We start from the raw sequence: 15209 nt of genomic DNA on the forward strand, positions 1-15209 counted from the left end.
AGCTTTAATCTTCAGGTGTTATTCAGGTTATTCTCACAAGTCAGTCAGTTCTGATGGTATTTCTCAACTAAACATTATTATTATTATTTTTTTATTATTTCAAATGGTTTTCGATCTTATTCATAGATATATGTTGTTCATGGATATACTGAATATGTAATTTGGTAATCTTTTTTCTTTTTTGTGTGTGTGTTGAAAACCAAAATGTTTTGAGTCCAAAAACCTGCTGATACATCTGAAAACCCATGTATATGAAAAGAAAACAAAAACTCATTGTTTTTTGCCCCACTTTTTAGCGAAAAGGTCACTTCTGATTTGGTGTCTAAACTTGGAGATAAAAACTGGAAGATTAGAAAGGAGGGCCTTGATGAGGTTGCAGCCATCATCTCTGAAGCAAAATTCATTACGGCCAACATCGGGGATCTACCTCTGGCTTTGAAAGGACGACTTGGTGATTCCAATAAAATCCTGGTAGGTTAATGGCCTTCCCTGTGGCTCGTATGTATTTATGTTTTTGTCTTTTTTTAACCAGGGACAGTCATAAGGAGCTTGGGTGAAGAGGGAGGGTTCTTGCATAATTGTGCACAGTGTGACATTATGCCATAGACAGTTTTAAATCCTAGAGTCTGCAGAGGGACTTCACTTCCAATTGCAATCAAATAAAAAAAAAACTACCGTATTAACAAGTTCAACCAGGGCACACTTCCGTTTTCTTTTTAATGAAATGGTTCAAAGAATGGAAAATGAGTGAAATGCACATTTTTTACATTAAAATTAAAGTAGAATATTTTAAATGTCTGTGTATTGCTTTCTAGATACAACAGAGCCTGACCATTCTTCAGCAGCTGGCCATAGCCATGGGGCCTGGACTCAAACAACATGTTAAAACCCTAGGATTCCCCATCATCTCTGTACTTGGTGACAGCAAGGTATGTAATCTTAGGATGCAAAATATTTCTGAAACATAGTTGTCTGCGTCAATTGTGTTTGATTTTGCTGAGTGTTTTAGTGTTACGATAATTAAAAAGCAGTGAAATGATATATTCAAAATATTTAAAGTTTAAATTTGGTAGGTATAGTGTAGGGATGTACAGTATATGCGTCGATATTTGGATCCTGATTTTTGTGTGTGCGTGTGTGTGCTTTTGTGTCTCAGGTCTGGTTAAATAGATTAATTATAGACTGAAAAGGGATACTCCTGTAGTTTCTGGATAGATCATGGATCAATGAATTTTGGTGGTGTTATTTTATGTGTATGCATAGGCAGTCATAATTCATTTTGAACTTGTTTTGCTATTGTTTAAAAAGCTTGGAGAGCTGCATTTTATTTATTTATTAATGATGGTACAGAATCATTTTTGAATGGCGGGGGGAATGGTTTGGTTTGCCTGCTGGTACTTGAACCACTCGTATACACATATATGTGTGCTTAATAAACAATGTTTCTTTGTAGCCCAATGTCAGGGCAGCTGCAATGGCCACTCTGCAGGCCTGGGTGGAGCATACTGGAATGAAGGATTGGCTGGAAGGAGAGGAACTATCAGAAGAGTTAAAGAAGGAGAATCCCTTTTTACGTCAAGAGGTACATATTATAGATGCACAAAATAGACTAAAGGGTAATGTGCATCGTAGACAATTGGGGATAGGTGAGCATGCACATTCTTTTCCCCGGGAATGGAATAATTCCTAATAGAACACTATGATCACAGGTATAATTCTCAAGAGATTATTACTTGTGTAATATGTTCTAAATATGTCGCGCTCCTCTCAAAGTTGTTAGGCTGGTTGGCCGAGAAGTTACCGACCCTAAGGACTGTGCCAGGGGATCTGATGGCTTGCGTCCCCCATCTTTATGCTTGCCTAGAAGACCGAAACGGTGATGTAAGGAAGAAAGCTCAGGATGCTCTTCCCACGTTCATGATGCACCTCGGCTATGACAAGATGAACAAGGCCACTGGCAAACTCAAGGTATGTGAAAAATGTTATCAACCTCAGACTTGCAAAATGAAGTGGGGGAAAAAAAGTAAAATGGGAACTACAAAACTCCCCACCCCGGATCTTTTACCCCTATATTAAAACATGGCAATGTGACTGATATTGCTTTCTTTCTTCAAGTAATAAATGCAACTGCTGTATTCTGCTAAAGTCATGTCGGGGAGCCGCCATTTTATACGTTTTTAACTTCGGCTTTTGACCCAAATTAACATCACAATGGCACTGATGCAAGGATGTAAATGTCAAGTGACTTAACCCAGAAAAAGGATTTACTGCTTATCTGCAATTACTATAATAACTTTTTATAATTGCATGGTGGTATGGGGAAAAAAAGCCAGTTTTCAGGTCAAACCATTCTTGCATTATTCCAGGAATTTATTCTAGATGTACCAATCGGATTATAAATCGGGCCCGATAAATTGGTGTTAAATAAAATATGTGTACGATTGTCACATTTTACAGCTTAAATATTGGAACACAATAACCGACCATAAAAATTATGATTTTAAATAGCATGTGTATGTATGTAAACTGGGGAATCCGATCGGGAGCAAAAAAAAAAATGGCATCAGACATCCAAGCTATTTTTTATTCCACAAATGCTATCTTAAATAAAATCTGTTTTGACTTGTGGTGTCACATACAACAGTTATCCGAAGAAAAATCTTTTGCGTTATGTTACCTTACACTCTTAAGACTACAACACCACAGTACTTTCTATAATGCATGTTCATTTATCCTTTGCTTTCCATTAGCAATCATCTAAAGACCAAGTTGTAGCCATGTTGGAAAAGGCCAGAGCAGTGATGCCAGCTAAACCTGCTGCTCCTGCCAAAACTGGAGGAGCAAAAAGCTCATCGGAGACCAATAGAGCTGGTTAGTATGACTCACTATATCACTTTATATTTTAACTAGATAGCGTAAAATGGTGTAAATCGTAATTTGTGATCACATTTATAGTGGGCTAAATGATCAGTTAATAGAAGAGCTCTTTGATCTCTAGCGTAAATCAGCATGAAAAGGTCACAGTGTTGTTATACTGCTGAATTATTGGTAACTTTTACCCATCTGATGGATTAATTAAATGCAGAGTTCATTTTTTTCATTAAGTTATAAACACATATATTTTCTGACTTTAACCCACGATTGACAAAAGTGTAAGTGATAGCGACACTTTATTAGTTTTGAACTTCACATGCACGCACCCTCACAAGGCTCGTCAGGCCGATAGACTTCACTTTCAGTTGACGCTTAATGACAGCCAATTGTTAGACGTATATGTCTTTAGTTGACAAATGTTTTCATATTTTCCGCAGCCTCCAGTTGTGAGGACTTTGTCGATAATAAATCTGAAGCTAAAAAGGTCAGAGGTGGGGTAGCAGTAAAGAAGGTATGTGCTTATCAACTTTTTTTGGACACAGTAGCAGACATTTGCATTTTAGGGTGATTTGAAATATTTGTTGTTGGCTGCTCATGGCAGAGCCAAAAATATCTATTTCAGAAAGGGTTCATTCATAACATTGTTTTGCACTATTCAATCTGTGTTGGGCCGCTTTACTAGCAAGGAGCCTATTAATGTACTACACCTATGTATGTATTATGCAGACTTTCAATAGTTCACAACTGGACATTGTAGTTGTCTTAGCAGCAATTACCCGACTAGGACCACTCGAGCAGTCCAGTTGCGATAGTTTCAATGCCCAGAGTTTGAAATGATGAATAATGGTATTAATGAATAATTACAATACAGTGATCCCTCGCTACTTCACGCTTCAAACTTCGCACCCTCACTCCACTGCGGATTTGTTTTTCAATTTAAAAAAAATATATACAGATGAGCTGTCCCGAGCCAATCGTGTAGTCTCCCTCCGTCCCTTCCCTCCCTCTCCCTGCTTTTTGTGCGTCAGGCAGGCTCTTCACTGGAGTTACTTATTAAAGTTAACGATGTTGACAGATTTTTGTGTTTGATCTTGCCAGATTCACAAACTTCAAAAGTACCGCATGCTTCAATCATCGTTTAACCTCCTAAAGTTTCTGTGGCAACTCATTGTGTGTAAATGAGCAGCTTGAAAGGATTTGAGTACTCGCTCAATGAAGCATTTAATAAAGCCAAGCATTTTTCTTATACTTTATTCTTGTTTAATAATAATTTGGTGGGACAGTAACATGTTTAAAACTTAACATAGTTTTTACATTTGAAGTGCTTAAACATTTATTCATATATATTACAATTTTGGGGGGGAAAAGTGAAAAAAACATATCTTATATTGATCTCTTTCCAATGCTAAATCTGAATAAATATATTTAACACACACACACACACACAAAAACGTTTTTTCACTTATTGCGGCGGGTTCTGGTCCGTGGTTAGCCACGAAAAACTTTGGATCACTGTATTCAGACAACACACATCATGAACATGGATGATTCAGGAATTAGTTTTGGTTGCATGGTTTAAAAATGTTAAAAGAATTATAAAATAGTTTATGTGGCCAAAGAGTATTTAAATTGATTAATGTATACATAGTCGTGTTAATAGTTGGGTTTCAGATTTCAGACTGAATTCAGTATTTTGAGTTACTATGTATATATTACCATGTATTTTGTTAGTATTTCAGTTACCACTTCTGTTTAGACCAGAGATCAACTTTTGAAACTGAGTGATAGGGATGGTCAATTCAGCTGAAATTGATCAAAACCAACATTTAGAACTTTTAATTGAGCTGGAGACATGCGCAACAGCTGTCCCATTAATGTCGATGGGGGTCATGTGTGCCTCTTCTCGCTTTCCTGAAGTCCACAATGAGCTCCTTGGTCTTGCTGGTGTTGAAGAACAAATTGTTGTCAGTGCACCACGTTGACAGGCGCTCTACCTCTTTTCTGTAGGCTCTGTAGTCTGATCACTGTTGCCAATGAGGCCCATCATCACTGTGGTTTCATCTGTAAATTTGATTTAGAGGCGTGCGAAATATCCGATTCTTAGATTATTTGCCATTCGGTTGTGGAAGATTCGAGAACAATTCAAAAACATCCAAATTCCAATTATTGAAATATGCAAAATAAAGCGGAACTAAAACACAGTCAGTGCGGTCTTCGGGATGCAATGAGGAACGGACTGACAACTTATGCCGCTAGATTAAAAAAAAAAAAAAAACAATAATACCTGACTGCGGCCGGTAGCCGCTACAAACATCGCCCACGTTGCAACAAAATATGTCCACATAATGCTATGGTAGATATCACATGTATATAGACCCTACCCACGTGACGTCACAACTCCACTCTCCTGAATGGTACCGCCCACTTGTCCGTCAAAACATAGTGTTAACCTGTTACGGCTACATACATTTCTCCTATTTACGGCGTGTTTTTCTGCTCCTTAACATTAATAATCAAAATGGTGAAGGCGTGTGTGGCTGTTGGTTGCACTAACAGAGAAGATGGAAGGAGAGACTTGAAGTTTTACCGTATTCCGAGGGATCCAAAGAGGAGAGCAAAATGGACGGCTGCAATTCGAGGTGAAAACTGGGCACCAAAAAATCACCACAGACTATGTAGTAGTCATTTTATATCCGGTAAGATGCATTTAAGATATACTTAGATGGTTTTGGGCTGACAAATAACCACAATTAAGATCATTGCGAGGCTAATCGCCGACAACATACGACGTAGTACGACATTGTTTCAAATTCAAGATGTTTGTGACTTCCCTTTCTTCCACCATCGTTATTTTTTGAATAATATTTAGCTGGTACCAAGTGAAAGAAACTGGCCTCGTCTACGGGGCTGACAAATAACCACAATTAAGATCATTGCGAGGCTAATCGCCGACAACATACGACGTAGTACGACATAGTTTCAAATTCAAGATGTTTGTGACTTCCCTTTCTTCCACCATCGTTATTTTTTGAATAATATTTAGCTGGTACCAAGTGAAAGAAACTGGCCTCGTCTACGGGGCTGACAAATAACCACAATTAAGATCATTGCGAGGCTAATCGCCGACAACATACGACGTAGTACGACATAGTTTCAAATTCAAGATGTTTGTGACTTCCCTTTCTTCCACCATCGTTATTTTTTGAATAATATTTAGCTGGTACCAAGTGAAAGAAACTGGCCTCGTCTACGGGGCTGACAAATAACCACAATTAAGATCATTGCTAGGCTAATCGCCGACAACATACACGTATGTATGTAGTGAGAGTGCTGTCGCTAAACCATATAAACATTAAAAGCCTCAACTCCATTGACAAACGACATGAAATACATTAGACTTGACAGTGGATGTTAGCAATAACAAAAGATTTTGAATTGAAAATTTCGTAACTCACCTTTCCAAGCACAAGATAGATTCCTGCCGAATTTTCATGGACGAGGACCGGTTTCACCCAACCAGCAACGAAGTATTTATAAGCCTCCAAGCTCTTGAAGTTTTTCAAATTTTTGTGGGAATAGGCTGATTTTGTGTGGACAAGATAATTGTAAATATCAGCGTAGCAGATGTCAGGCAGACAGGGCGAAGACAGTGGGTCGAAAAACATCGATTTGGGCATCAAATATGGATCTGGCGACTGTATAGAACGAAGCTTTTCCACATAACGCCTTTTATGCAACACATCCAGTGAGTTTACGGCATCAGAAAGCACCGGGTCTTCCATGAAATGCATTTTAAATTCCTCGATCAATTGAAACCAATGCTAATACAGAGACAAAATGACGGACAAGTGGGCGGAACCATACAGCGAGCACGTGGTTTTATGACGTCGGTGGGTAGGGTCTATAGAACTAGATGCGAAATGACTGACTCGCCGGCGTTGGCACATGTATAGAGAACTAGATGCAAAATGACAGACTTGCCGGCGTTAGTAAACAGCCATCTTCTAAAAGCAGTAGACTTCTCTGAAAGGCTGTTATAGCGAAACTTCGAGCGAATCTAATCAACTTTTTAACTAAAATACTCCTAAATCGGCAAAGTTTTTACTTTGATTCTATCTTTAAATGATGTAACAGTTCTAAAACTTTCACATGTCAAAAGTAGACAGAAGGAACATTATGGAATAACGGGAGCAATTTTAACAACTTTAACGTTTGATTCACAACGTTGAATTAATTGAATGTAGTTTAAAGCTGCTGATACAAAATTGGGAATTCAGTATTTCATTTACTGTTTTGAACCGTTAACTTGATACTGAAATAATAGTTTATTTAAGCCTGAGAGGATTTTTGTACAATTTTTATAATGTAATGTACAAATCTAATGAACGAATCATTAAAAGCAGCTAATAGCTGGCGGGGTGCATCATTAATTGATTTATAATCGAATCGTAGCCTCTGAATCGTAATCGAATTGTTAGGTGCCTTAAGATTCCCACCTTTATTGATGGTGTTGGATTCATGTCCAGTTCTGCACTCATAAATGAAGAGAGAGTAGAGGAATAGGCTGAGCGCCAATTTTTACGCGCAATTACCAGACACATAACTGACAAGAGACATTGGTATTGTGAACTCCATGAGCATCTCTGGCGACAAATGAGACACAAATTGTCTTGTTCGGTCTGAAGATATAGGGCGTCGAGCAAAATGTGTGATGTGCTAAAACGCGTAAAAGCAGTTTCAATGTCCTAAGGTAACAACAATTAAAGACTTGAATTAAAGAAAGACACAAATACTGTTAGAGCTGCCCCAAAAGGAGTGTAAGCTTTCACGCAGAGTCCTAGTAGTTTATTACACCTCTCAGAAATAACGTGTACTGTAATTATTTAGGAGCAAATAATCTCATTGCTATTGTGCCTGCGAGCTTGTATCCATGAATGCTATGGTTTGGTCATACAACACAGTTGTGACCTTTGAATGAAATTCAATTATTTCCGGAAAACGTTCATTTTAAATTTTACACCAATGCATCTGTGATTTGAAAGCAATTTAAAAAGGCAAAACAGTAGCTGTGGTTTACTGGTGAATTCTCCATCATTTAAAAAAAATTTTTTTTGTCATGCTCATGTGTTCCTTTGGGGGGGCTACCTGCTGCCAATAGTTGACATTTGGTAGTGTTGTACATCTATGTATATTATTTGTCACCCATTAATCACTTTTTGACTGATTTTCAACATCATTTGGTTTTTTTCTGTTCGCTCAGCAACCCTCTCCCCCCGAGGAACCTGACCCTTCCCCTCCCTCAAAGGACAAGGACACTATTGCTAATAAAAAGCCCCTCAACAAAGGAAAGACTGTTGCTGGCAGTCAACAGGTAGATGTGGAACAGACGAGCTCCTAATGAGACAAATGTTGCACAGCTACCACAAATTAAATGGTGCCAAAAGCTCTGTAGTTGATTAGCAATCGTCTAGCAAACGCAAAAAGATTTAACAGACTAATAGTAATAAGTGTGCACTGAGTGCTAACCCTTGGCCCTCAACTAGTGTTTGTTTTCCAAATATACTGTATTCACTAATGGTGGTGTTAATTATAATATATACGATATAATCACATTGATGTGCTCTTCTCTCTTAGATGATAGCTTACTAACCCATCAACACTTTTATTTTATTGAAACAGACATCAGTGATGCACCAAAAATTTATGGCCATATTTAAAAATGTGTGATTTTGGTCTGAAAGAATTATAACTACCCCAACCCCCCCCACTTTTTATTTTACTATTATTATTTTATTTTTTTTAAAAATTGAAATACCTGGGCTGCAACAATGTAACGATATAAACAAAACCATGAACTCTGTCAACCACTTTTTATTTGGATTTTCAATCAAACCAAAACTTTCACTGAGCTTATTGGCAAGCAAACTATCTCAGTGTCTGGGACATTTGCACTGCTGAGCAAGGTCTTGGAACGAATTATATTCATATGTAGAGGTACCGCTGTATTTGTTTGCCCCCCCCCCCCATCCCCCCCGGGCCAAGAATTTTTATTTCGGTGCATCCCTAATGAATAGTTCTGACAAAATGTGATTCAAACTTTAGTGTGCCTGCATGCTTTCACAAATGGAATTGAAGTGACTGATCACTCTTTTCATCTCACGCCACTGCATGAATTAGTGAAGTGCATGTTTAGGAACTAATGATTATGATCACTTTCCACTTCTTTTGTTAATCTATATTCTTCTTTATGTGTGATGTACATGTATTTTATTTATACATGGCTGTGCTAATCTGATAATGTTAAGTGTCTCACCTTTTAGACCTTGTCTCACTTTCAGAGTGCACCTAGTAAGAAGCCTGTAACTAAAGGCATGAAAGATGATGAAGATAGGTCTGGGCCCCTTTTCATCCTTGTTCCCAATGCGAAGGAGCAGAGAATCAAAGAGGAGAAACAGCTGAAGGTACCTGACTACCTGCAATGATCTAGAAACAACAGAGCAGAAAACATCTAGCTGTAAGTCATTTCATTGAAACTGATTGTTCTGTCCTAATAGATTTTGAAGTGGAATTTCATTACTCCTCGAGATGAATATGTGGAGCAGCTTAAAAGTCAAATGTCTACCTGCTTTGCCAAGTGGCTCCAGGATGAACTTTTCCACCTAGACTTCCAGAGACACGTAAAGGCGATTAGCATCATGACTGAGGTGAGGGCACTCCCATTGGTCGCCTATTGAATTACACAGTGGCGTGTAAAAGTTGGGGCACACTGGATATGGCCAAACCTTATCATGCACCTGTAGAATGCTGTAAATAACGGTCACTGCACTTCTGTTTTTTTGACAGAGGTTGGAAAATGAGACTGATGCTACAATAAGCTGTCTGGACTTAATTCTTAAGTGGTTCACATTACGGTTCTTTGACACTAACACTACAGTCCAAATGAAGGTTCTGGAATATTTGAAGCTTCTTTTTGCCATGCTAAATAGGGAGAACTACCATCTTACAGAGTATGAGGCAAACTCCTTTGTCCCCTACCTTCTACTCAAGGTCAGTACACACCACATTTGGCAAGACAAGCATGTTCTCTTTAATCAGCAGTGGATGAACAAATGCTTTTTAAAGATGTTGTGCCTTTGATAGACAAATTCTGTTTGCCTTTGTATTAAGGAGCCATATGTAAGTTGGTCGCCAAAAATGGTAGTGTAACCTGGATCAAAGTATTGGAGAGCACAACCTTTGGATCGCCAGATCAATGCTTAGCAATAGAGACTCAAACGGCGCTACCATACCATCGTTGCATTTCCATCAGAAAAGACGCAGGCTAACAAATCTCATACTGTTAGCAATGTTCGTGTGTACATACAGTATGCATCGTCTACAACCGATGTCTAATACATACCAAGAATTAAATGCGTACATGCTACTGTCTTCAAACGTAATGGTTTCAAATTGCAAGCTTTAAATTGTCGCATGACTATTATAATAATTTTTAGTGAGGTGGTGAACACAAAGCTAAAACAGCAGAGGTATGAATTTATGAGCTCCAGGTTAGTTTCTATCACCACGACAAAAGGGGAACTACCATACTTTTCTAAATTATAAACCCACACTGGCAAAGAAATATCTCATTTTGTAATGCTTTGTATGTACCTGGGTAAAGATGCCATATGGACCTACATGCTAAGCATAGCACGAGCATATCAACTTTGTTCATATACCAAATGTCCGTTTACCACACATACCACATCGGTCGTGGAGAAATCATGCAACTTTGGTGTCTGTCATCAGTTTTTTCTTCTTTTACAGTTAACTCAATTGAGTCCAATGCATATCCTTGTCTTTGTCTACCCTTTTTGTCTTTGCCTGGGTGATAACCTGCCTCATTAATCTGGACTGTTTGTAAATGTTCTGGCAGCCTTAATTTCAGTAGTTGACAAAAAACTGACCTCTGGCAACCTGGATGCATACAGAACTGAACTCGTAAGTGGGTGATTGTTAGAAGGCAGGACCTCCGTGGTAAACACAGAATCAAAACAATAACTTTAACAGGCTGACGATCTTTTAAAATTGGAAAAACTAGGCTTTACCAAAAGTATGCTAGAAGTATTTGCATAAAACATGCTTCCTCCATGTCTATTGAAATATGTGGGCTATTATTGAAAAATCACAGTGCATTTCTTACATATGGCTCCTTTAATGTTTAGCCTATTACAGTACTATGACCTGGATACCTGAGAATCTACAAACATAAACTCTGTGAAAGATCTTTAATTCTTGCAACCTCTTTTTTTCCAAGATTGGAGAGTCTAAGGATGTGGTTCGCAAAGATGTTAGGGCAATACTTAACATGCTATGTAAGGTATACCCTGCATCTAAAGTCTTTCCTTACCTCATGGATGGAACTAAATCAAAAAATTCCAAGCAAAGAGCTGGTGTGTTTCTCTTATCTCCCATTTCATTAAATCTTTCAAATTTCTGCGCTCCTCTGTCAGTGTAAGGTTTCTTACATTGTGTCTTTTGGCGTATTTCTTAAGAATGTCTGGAGGAGTTGGGTTGTTTAATAGAAGCCTATGGAATGAATGTATGTCAACCAACTCCCGCCAAGTCTTTGAAAGAAATTGCAGTTCATATTGGTGATAGAGACACTTCTGTCCGAAATGCTGCCCTGAACACTGTAGTGGCTGTCTACAACGTCTGTGGAGACCAAGTCTATAAACTAATTGGAAATGTAAGTTTGCAGTTTGTAAGTTTAAATTTATTCAAAACTCCATAAATGAAACATTGTCCACCACTTGTATCCTTTACAGTTGTCAGACAAAGATATGAGCATGTTGGAAGAGAGGATCAAACGCTCTGCAACGAAGAAAATAGCTGCCCCTCCAGCCAAGCAGAGTGCAAATGAGCGGTCTCAAAGAGATCTCCCGGCTAATCCCAATGGCACTTTCCTTCGCAAGTCTTCACAGGAAGACCCCAACAAACTCAAGTAGGTCCCTTTGCAGTTTAGGTTGTATTGTTTGCATCATGATTGGGTTTTATAAAATTTGACATTTTACAGACATATTTCTGTCATAAAACTTTCAAGATTTGAATTCAACACATCAATGCCGAGAGCAATCAAAATTTAAATACATTTTTAATTTTCACACATGAATGGATGGTTGGACTAACACATTTGATAGTAAATTATGGAGCTTTCATTAAATGATATTGCTGATGCATAATTATTTAAAAAGGTCTACAATTGAAGCTCACCTTCCAACCTTCAAGGCTTAAGATTTTCAATCTAATACTATTCTCCCATTTCCAAAATTATATACATTTTATCTTTCATTTTATAGGCAATTTCTAGAGTATTCTGTCAGTTGGCATCTATTGTTGTTTCCTTGGCGTCAACATTGGTAGCCTAAAAAGATTTACCCTTCGGCAGATTTTTACAGCAAGTTTGTGAATACTTAACCCTATTTTTCATTTTTATTTCTTTCCACAAAGTACCATCTCTACATACATCATAGTAATAGTGATTAAAATAAAGTTACACAGTAAGCTTGGGGTTTTCATAAAACACAAGTGGTTTTAGTCCTAAAGTATGATTATTTTTTTGCGAGCCACTAACTCTACACAGTTGTTTTAATAAATGAGCACCAAAACTGAAATGTAATAATTTAGTAACTACGATTTTTAAAAATAAATGGGGCTTCGAGGGTTTTGGGTGGGTGGGGATTATAAATGATTAACTGCAAATACATTGCATAGCTGAATTGTACTGAACAAATACTATACTGGATTGTTGAAGGCATTGAAACAGTATGCAGTGTTTAAAGATTTACAATTGGTGATGCATATCAATCATTATAGATCGGTTGTGTAACTTCACATCAATGGCCTCACCAATAAGGAACAATCTTTATACAATTGATAGAGATGATGTCCAATGAACACAATGTTGTTTAGTCTTTCACATGCCTCTTTCCTTTTGTCATCTTTCCTTCCTCTATAATCTGTGTGTGTGTGTGTGTGTGTGTGTGTATATATATCTTTAGGGATGTCCACAATCACGTGAGCAGAAATAGGGCCATTTTTCAGACGATGGGAATTGGGTGGAAATGATTGGGTTATTAATTTAAAAAATATATATACTGTGTGTGTGTATATATATTTATTTTATGGGCTAAAAAGTACTACAATTATCCAGGAATACAATGGCACTGCCAAAAGAAACAAAAATACTGTATATATACGTTTTATACTCCGCAACACTCCTGGAAAATGCGGAAGTACTGTAAACAGTACAGTACTGTAACATGTTTGGAACTTATGTTTAAAAAAAGACTTTGGTGACGGATCGGGACTGTATCGGCAGAATCTCAAAATCAGAAGACTCTGACTTAGAAGACAAAATCAGAAAATTGGCGATCGGGACATCCCTATATATTTGTGTATAAGTGTTGTCAAATGATTAAAATTTTTATTCGCAGTTAATCCCATTTTTCATGGTTAACAATTTAGCAATTTAGATAGCAATTTTTGTTTTTAAAAAAAATCTATTATTTTATCAAATTTTAACCATCCGCTTGCCGGCACTAGTATTAACACGCCCACTCAGTTCTGAGATCAAGGGTTAGAGCCTGGGTCCTGCATAGTTTCCATTTTACTTTTTTGATTCAATTCATACATTTCTATGTACTTTAATAAAATATATTGTTTGGTATCATTGGTTTAATATTATTTATGAAATACAAAAAAAAATGAAAAATGAAATAAAATGATTGAACTCACCAAAACTTCCAAAGCATTTGTATAGTTCATCTTTGCATTTATAGGGGTGTGCACCAGTCAGTACACCTCGAAAGAGTTGTAGAGACAGTACATTTTTGCCTGAGAACGTGAATTTCACGCCACTAAAATTCAAGATTAAGTTTCATCTGAAAATCAGTATTTCTCTCTGACCCAACTCTGGCGGGCACAGGAGGCGCATTGTCTTGAAGTCCAAACTACTGGGGGTGGGCAGGGCCATAATTAATTGCGGGGTTTACGTTTTTAACACATTAACTTACAGCATTAATAATGTGTGTATAATGTCTGTGTGAATGATTATGTTCTCTAAATACAGTGGTATGAAAATTTTGGGCACCTGTGACAATTTGTATTATTTCCATTTATAAATCATTTGGTGATTGGTTCATCAACTTAATTTTTATATATCAAAACATTAATAAAACGCTAATACTTAATAGATTTAATTGTTTATTAGACTAATGGAAGGTATTCAGTGTGCATCAAAACTAAATTTTACAGGTGCGAAAATTTAATAGAAAACAAAAAATATTTAGTGATCTTCCTTTTTGCCAAAATAACATTTGGCCTTTCCAATGACTTCCGGTGAATTTTTGGAAAGGGGTATTTTGGACCATTCCTCCTTACAAAAACATCTCCAGTTAAGTTTGATGGTTGCCAAGCATGAACAAGCCCACTCCAGGCCATCCCACAAATCTTTAACGATATTGAGGACTATGGACTGGAATTGCCTTCCTAGAACATCGTGCTTGCTCCTTTGTATGAATATCACAGTAGATTTTGAGCGATGTTATGGGTCTTTTGTATTGGTGAAATATCCAGCCTGGGCGTAACTTTTATGTCGTGACTGATTGTAAAGCATTATTCTTTAAAATCTGTTAATATTGAGTTGAATCAATGTGGCTCTCATTTTTTTTTTTTTTTTACAAGATTCTCAGTACCAAGACTGGCCCCACCGCTCTGCCACCAATGTTTACAGTGTATAGCAAGTCTTCTTTCCTCCATGCATTAACCTAGTCTCATTTCTGAAAATATTTCGAAATGTTTCTAAGTCCATTAATTTTTTTGATGTATCAAAAGGAAGTTGCTGGTCCAAACACCCAATTACTTTTTTTTTCGTACTATTAAGTCGGTTTCTTTCATACTTGGGCCAGGGGTGAGACTTGTACTAGTATGTGACAATATTAAAAGGACGACTCGACTATAATGACATGTTGGTTCCATATTGGCGTCTCACAAGACAGTGAGGGACAATTTGCTCTTTGTTATTGTAAGCAGAAGAACAGACATACATTCAGTTCCGCAAATAATGGCTGGTCATTAAATCAAAAGTCACGTACAGTCATGCTGTCATAACAAAACTGAAATGATCCCATAACAACAAACTAGTCAATTTAAGTCATCGCCCCAGAATTCAATGCACACCCAAAAACATAACCACTGTGTCATGTTTTATATTGTTGACAAAAACATTCTTGAATCTCCAGAATACATGCTTATAAAGTTCCAACATCATATACTGGTATTTAAAGTGGAGGCCA

At 37.3% G+C, this 15209-nt stretch overlaps 1 protein-coding gene across 4 annotated transcripts in view; it reads left to right on the forward strand.

Annotated features, from left to right (window-relative positions):
• The window catches only part of ckap5 (cytoskeleton associated protein 5), an 80643-nt gene that overhangs the window by 38380 nt on the left and 27054 nt on the right, over nucleotides 1-15209 (forward strand). For 3 of the 4 annotated variants that reach the window (XM_057835892.1, XM_057835894.1, XM_057835893.1), the window contains exons 21-33: nucleotides 297-471; nucleotides 816-929; nucleotides 1454-1582; nucleotides 1774-1968; nucleotides 2751-2871; nucleotides 3312-3385; nucleotides 8135-8245; nucleotides 9213-9335; nucleotides 9429-9578; nucleotides 9718-9921; nucleotides 11171-11306; nucleotides 11409-11602; nucleotides 11682-11857. In XM_057835892.1, the coding sequence (XP_057691875.1) occupies nucleotides 297-471; nucleotides 816-929; nucleotides 1454-1582; nucleotides 1774-1968; nucleotides 2751-2871; nucleotides 3312-3385; nucleotides 8135-8245; nucleotides 9213-9335; nucleotides 9429-9578; nucleotides 9718-9921; nucleotides 11171-11306; nucleotides 11409-11602; nucleotides 11682-11857 (1902 nt within the window). The remainder of the gene's footprint in view (nucleotides 1-296; nucleotides 472-815; nucleotides 930-1453; nucleotides 1583-1773; nucleotides 1969-2750; nucleotides 2872-3311; nucleotides 3386-8134; nucleotides 8246-9212; nucleotides 9336-9428; nucleotides 9579-9717; nucleotides 9922-11170; nucleotides 11307-11408; nucleotides 11603-11681; nucleotides 11858-15209) is intronic. The other variant, XM_057835895.1, reaches the window with a different exon arrangement.

This window comes from Corythoichthys intestinalis, chromosome 5 (assembly GCF_030265065.1).
Source record: "Corythoichthys intestinalis isolate RoL2023-P3 chromosome 5, ASM3026506v1, whole genome shotgun sequence".
Lineage (NCBI taxonomy): Eukaryota > Metazoa > Chordata > Actinopteri > Syngnathiformes > Syngnathidae > Corythoichthys > Corythoichthys intestinalis.